General features: G+C 48.4%; 1 protein-coding gene across 1 annotated transcript in view; it reads left to right on the top strand.

The window, feature by feature from the left end:
* Positions 1-1,021: 1,021 nt before the first annotated feature.
* Positions 1,022-6,511, top strand: part of T265_11055 (hypothetical protein) — a gene marked incomplete at both ends in the record, with an annotated part of 26,177 nt that continues 20,687 nt past the window's right edge. Inside the window, 2 exons of the mRNA XM_009177604.1 lie at positions 1,022-1,088; positions 1,127-1,199. Of these exons, the coding sequence (XP_009175868.1) occupies positions 1,022-1,088; positions 1,127-1,199 (140 nt within the window). The remainder of the gene's footprint in view (positions 1,089-1,126; positions 1,200-6,511) is intronic.

The raw sequence follows: 6,511 nt of genomic DNA, 5'->3' as shown, positions 1-6,511 counted from the left end.
TTTTTCCAGAAGTCGCCGAATCCTTTTTGGCAGCCTGCGGTTCATCCGAGTGCGTGCTGGTTTTTTTGGGACGAACGTCGCGTCAGTCTCGTGAACTTTCTGGACAATGTTCCTATATAGTTCTTCCACCGGAGCTGGTCTCAGTGTGACTTGTTCAAGGAAGATCCGCATTCCTGAGAAGTCTGCACGGCAGAAGTCTCGAAACCACTTTTGGGCTTTGGGATTTCTGGCCCAATAGCGGATGAAATCAAAGTTCAGCACACAGTGGTCGCTACGTCCCGGTTGAGCGTTATTTGTTACCTGATCAACGAAGCTTCTTTCGTTGGTGATGACCAAATCCAGGAGGGATGGTAGTTGGCCTGCGCGGTATCTGGTGGGTGCAGACATGTTGGGTCCAAGCACTCTGTTAAACGTTTTCAAACAGCTGCAAAGTCAGCCTGATTCGACGCGCTGGGGCTCAATCCAGGAGGCCTTTGGGAAGTTGAAGCCACCTACCAGAAGAAGAGTGAATTAGTGGTTTGGAGGATAGTGGCTCCAGTGTTTGTATGAGGAATTGGCCATCTTCAGGTTGACTCGAGGGTCTACGGTAAGCCACACCGAGAAGCAGATAATGGGACCCGCGCAGCGGGATTTGGACACAGTGCATCGCAAAAGGGTGCAGGGGTGGTGTCAGCGAGGACAATCCATCCGTGAATCCCTGAATGTAAGTACAGATCAACCCCACCAGCCCTTCCTCGTTTTGGGTCTTAAAAAGCTTTCCATATTCTTGCAGTTTCAACCCCACCAGCCCTTCCTCGTTTTGGGTCTTAAAAAGCTTTCCATATTTATTCTTGCAGTTTTTCATCTTAAATATGTGGTGCAGGCCCGTTCCTTCCGCTTTCTTTTAGGAAGTGCCCGAGTCCTTGTTCTTTGACATCCTACAGATCAACTGCAGTGATTCGCCTATTAGACAACCAATCAAAATGTAAAGTTTTTCCTCATCTGTCTGCTTTGACGTTGAGTCCATTGCTTCACCGTCGTCATGGGTTCAAGCGCATCAAGAACCTTGGATCAGGCGGAAGTTGAGGAAATAGCGCAAGAAACTGGTTGTACGTGTCATGCTCCAAGTGCTTTTAATCTATTATAGTTTCTTCAAAACAGATATACCGATTATACAATCGCTTTGCTGCTTTGGATAAGACAAACGTTGGATATCTTAGGTAAGCTAACTCACTGGGCTCCATTGTACGAAACCGCACGTTTGACCGCCGCTGCTATTTTCATAGGACGTTTTTTGGCACATTCAAGGTGGTCGTTTAGTCAGATCTGTTCCTCCACAACTCCCATACGCCCATTTGCCGAAAACACAGTTTCCCTAATAAATCTTCAAGATGAGTTTTCAACTATAAAGTCAGAACGCAGCGTAGTGGAATGCGTTTTTGTACTCCGACGTTTCGGTTGCCTTGGGCGACCTCAAGTATTTCTGCTATCAACTGAATACGAGTCAACTACAGCGACATTTGGGTCCGCTACCGTGCCTTGTGATTGGTGCATCCCTGTGATCAGTTGGCAGTGTTTTGACTTTATAATTAGAAAACTCCTTACTATGCACCACATGGCGCTGATTATTTTTCACACTCTTCGAGATGATTTCAGCGCAGAATTCCTAAACTCTTCAAGTTATTTTTGAAAAGTGGGCTTCCATCAGTCGAGCACGTCCTGTGACCTGCCTGCACACGGATATTCCGTTCCATTCCATTAATCTCAGACGTGATTTTCTGGACTCCGATGCTTATCACCGTTCTCCTCGTCGGCGATGCTGTTTTTCCTGATCAACCGAATTAAAAATTTTTGGCTGCAAGACCTGCGAGCCAAGAACTACAGACCAGACGAGAATTCCAACGCATAAGTACCAGATCATTGCTTGTCCAGGCGTTGGGCTGCCGGTCCCTTCCTTCATCTGCGTCATAATCATTGATCGTTACTTTGGAGAGTTACTCTACACTCGCACCAATCCTGTTGACCACTACGAGATTACGAGCTCTCCACAAGCAACAGCCATAGCTATGGCATGAGCGACTCGAAAAATGCGTTGAAGGCGTTCATTTGACCGAAAAGGCTTACGGTATCCATCTAGGTGGCGGGATGGCTCAAGTGGTTAGAGCGCTGATTTACTGACCGGAATGTCCTTGGTGCGAACCCGACCTGTGAACCTCGACTTCCCCAGTCTAGGCTTGGGCAGCCTGGCAGTATCCCAGTCCTCGTGCTTTCTTTGGGTGGTATGGCAACTAGGCACCGGGTGTGTTTCACTGCTGACCGATTTATTTTGTTATTCTATCATCCTTTGAAGAAAAACGTATGCGACCTGATGATCACACCCAGTTTCCGGCAGTTTTCAATGTGCTGATCTTGAGCGGTCATCTTGTCGTGATGTCCCCGCTTCTGTGGTTCAATGATCCTGCGGGCTATGCTGGCTGTAACCCAGTTCCTAAAGGTTCAGCCATGCCAGGAAGGCCAACGTGGAGCAGCCCAACAAAAGGTAGTGAGTTCCCGTACCCCGAGTAATCATTCTACGAGGCAGTCTTGAGGTGACGTACTGTATTATGCGATAGGGGGTGAAGGCAGTAAGCGTTTCCCCTATGTAACTAGCACGTCCATATTTATGGAAGTAGTGATGCTGCTTTTCATCGAGGAAGGACAGTTCAGTAAAGGTCGGTCATAAAACTCTGATCACCCAACGGTTGACCCTGACGGCCGACGATTTATCCAATACGGTCTGATGCTGCTCAAGGGGCACTTGCTCTGCGCTACTGCACTAGAAGTGAGAGAGTAATGGCCTACTCCCTTAGCCCTCAAATCAGGTGGGCCCCCTACGGTCAAGTAGGTCAAACTACTGAGTCATTAGCTCCGGGAAGGGTCTCCCAAGATTACCCTAACAACCGTTGTCTCGCGGATGCTAACTTTCGAATCAGAGGCTAGGAACAGGGTCCTCAGATATAACCCTACATCCTCCCCAATACCTTGTGGGTCAGACTTTTGAATGGGCTACCTCAACCAAACCTCTTCTTCGGCTTGGGCAACCGAGAAGTGTCATTCGTTCTTGCAACTTTTCACTCACCGGCCTTCCCCTACACTGCCTCCCATCACAAACGATCCAGTGCGGTCAACTCATCTCCTAATCCTTTAACCAATGTTCCGTGTCTTCGCCGTCGCCCAGAAAAATAAACGAAGGCAAACACCTACTAGCCTCCAAAGATCTGATTCAGGTTCCGTATCCTATGTCAAATTGGGCAACATGCATCTCTTGCTGAAACTCTGCTTTTCCTATCTGTCGATGTATGTTGTGTCTCCGAAACAAGGATACAAGACCTCACTTCGGTGCACCTAGAGCCGCTTAGGACGGGTTCAGATGGTCTGTAATCCACCCTAATGGCGTCCGGTCATCCTGACGCAATGGCTCGTGGTATCTACGGCTGAGTTGCACTCAGCCCCAGGGCTAAAAGCGCTTTTCTGGACCAAATCTCAGTCAACAGCCGTACGGTTATGTGGCTCGATTAAGATCAATGCAGGCCAATGCGGTAAACTGTATCTATTTGTTTAATCAGCATGCGCCCAGATAAACCCAAGTAGGCTTGACAAGCGCTGATTGAGAAACCCAACATCATCCTTGAACAGAGTAGATCGAAGGTCGTCAGGACCGGCAGCACAATTGCGCTTGAGTAGGGAAATAAACTCGGACAATTCTGAGGTTGAAGGCCGCTCCATATTCATGGTCCACTTCTTTGTTGGATTCAAGGATTCCAGATTGGAAGTTGTAGGTGGCCAACTGAGTTACTTCCGAAGTACTGTGCCCAGCGGTCCAAACGTTCTGCTTTGGTGGATTCCAGGGGTCCATTTCTATATCTGATAATTTCGCTAACAAGAGACTTCCGACGACCACTCGAATTAAATGGAACAACTTATCGACGTTTCCATTATTTCTGGCATCTTTCTTTCATTTCTTCGGCCTTTCGGGTCCACTAAGCTCGGTTTGCACAGACGCTCAGTTTCACCTGGCGTCAGATGATGCGTCCGGTGGGGTTGTGGTTACGGCCATGGAGAATCTGTAGTCGGGTCTCCAGCAAAGACATGGTCCCACCAGAGGCCAATGTTTGGTTGAGGTTGGCCGGGTTGTATCGTAAACAAAAGTTCCGTCTATGAGCAGCGTTTCGATATCTTTTCTCATTGGCCGTTTGTATCCGATATCTGACCGCTCGGCAGACATTCGAGGAGCTGGTTCTGATAGTTTCTTTTAATTTCTGAGTCCATTAACTTCTCAGTAGCTGAGGGAAGTTTACGCATTTTGCGAAAACTTTGAAGGCTTCGAACCTGACCTCTGCCTTTCGGCTTCCCTTGTCTAGGCTTGGGTAACCTAGCAGTATCCCAGCCCTCGTGCTTCCTTCGGATAGCATGGCAGCTGGGCACCGAAAAATTTAAAGGCGCAATGAAAAGCAACAGCGTGCAAGTAGGTGGTAGATGTCCACGCTGGTTTCCCAGAAGGGCATGCGGTGATCGACTCTCGCCACCGATACCTGATGGCAATGTGGTCAATTTGGATTTGGGGTTGGTTCTTTGGTGGGCACCACGATTTTAAGTAATTTCCGCTGTTCCGAAAGTTGGTACTGCAAAGGGACAGTCTGTGATCAGCACACATCTGAAGCAGGCGGTCTCCAATGTCTGACTCCAGCCCAAACAACTAACCAACTGGACCGTAGCACTCCTAGTTTACCTACCTGGGCGTTGTGTGACCTACAATCACAATTATACTTGAACTTTTGCCCCGCCCTTCCAATATCCTTCGATGGATCGCGGATTCACAAAAATTCACAGCCGTAAGGTCCAGTCTGTTGGTCGCCGTCACGGTAACTTAGGGCTGTTCCTACGTCGCTAGTGTCCCAGACCGACTCTGAGTCCCCAGATCAGCTCGTATGACATAGACCGCTTAAGAATGACATGGATGTCCGCAGGATCGCCCATCTGAAGTCGAGCATAGCCACATGCCACAATTTTCGTATTCCTTGATTTCGAGTATGTGTTCGATTCGGTCAATCGGTTGGTGCTTTTAAGTACACTTACTCGACAGGGTGTGCCTCAGAAGTTTTTGAACGTAATTCGATCTCTATATTCACATATCTGGGCGCGTGAGAATGTATGGTGAGCTCTCTAAAAGCTTTCCTACAAAAGGTGGTGTTTGACAAGTAGGTCCACTCTCTCCATTCTCCTTCAACTTCCTCATTGATGAGATAATGAGGGAACGCTGGAAGGTCTTCCAAACCCTTGTTTTCAAATTGTTGCTGGGGAGTTGCTGATGTGGAGTACATACGCCCTCATCTTCGAAGACCCAACCGAAGCGCAAGCTCTGTTGAATAGACTGCCCACCATCGTGCCGTCTTTTGGCATGCGCCTTGAAAGTGAAAGTCATGCTCCAGAACATGCAGTCTGGAGGTTCTGGAAAATTTTACTCACCTCGATAGTTGTATTAGCTCTGACAGAAATGTTTACGATGAATTAGGTGCAAGAATCTCAAAGGCTCGAATCAAGTTTGCTAATTTGCGTCACTTGTAGCGTCAAAAAGGTATCTTACTAGAGCTTAAGTGTCACGTGCACCAGGCTACAGTAAGAGCTGTGTTGTTGTATAGGTGCGATGCCTCCGAAGCGTTGCTGATTTCGGATGGCATTGACGGATTAGTAAGGTGATTAAAAAAGGTATTTGGTTGTGCGGCTGGTGTTTCACTTGCAGGAAACATCCGGCACCATCAACTGCATTGACTCGGTCATGTGCTACGCATATCGAAATATCGTTTACGGAGACGAGTATTCTCCGCGCCTATATCGGAATGTCGCAAACGGCGAGATGCGCAACCTATGAATTGTCGGAAGGGCGTGAAAGAGATCACGGAGACCTTGGGTGTTGGTGTTGTACGCCTGCCAAGATGTGGTCTTCCAGACCACGTCTGTGCTTGGCTGGAGACATTGGAAGAAATAGCGACTGATCCATGTCAGTAACGTTCGGGCTGTCAGATTGTCTGATTGGGCGCTTGGAGGTTTAGGCAGCGTAGAGTGCTTGACTGAGCTTTGTGGTTGTACGAGTGAAGCTTCAGTGTCAGCACTAATGCTGCTGTCTCTGATGATGATGATGCTTCGCCGCCGTACAACCATGATTTATTGCACAGCAGCGCGTCTTTGCACGATCACCCGTAGTAAGAAGCCTCACTGCCTTTGGTTGCAACTCTGGCCCCGTCACGAAGAGACTGGACCTTACCGTGGTGTGACGGTTTGCGCACCTCAGCGATCCATTGAGCTATACTGGAGAGTGTGTCGCGACACTCACAGAGCCTCCCATACCAGGTTGGTCAATGGTTAGAGGTCTGACGAACACAGTCTCCTGGCCCTCCAGGTTGGGAGTTGGAACATGTGGCGACTTGTTCCGTAGAAATGGTAATGCATTTGCATTTCCCGCCAAACACCGCTGCCTTGCGGTTAGGCTTTTGAG

The sequence above is a fragment of the Opisthorchis viverrini genome (genome assembly GCF_000715545.1).
Source record: "Opisthorchis viverrini unplaced genomic scaffold opera_v5_437, whole genome shotgun sequence".
Taxonomy (NCBI): domain Eukaryota; kingdom Metazoa; phylum Platyhelminthes; class Trematoda; order Opisthorchiida; family Opisthorchiidae; genus Opisthorchis; species Opisthorchis viverrini.
The sequence above is the reverse complement of the archived record's forward strand: the minus strand, read 5'-3'. Positions and strand labels throughout refer to the sequence as shown.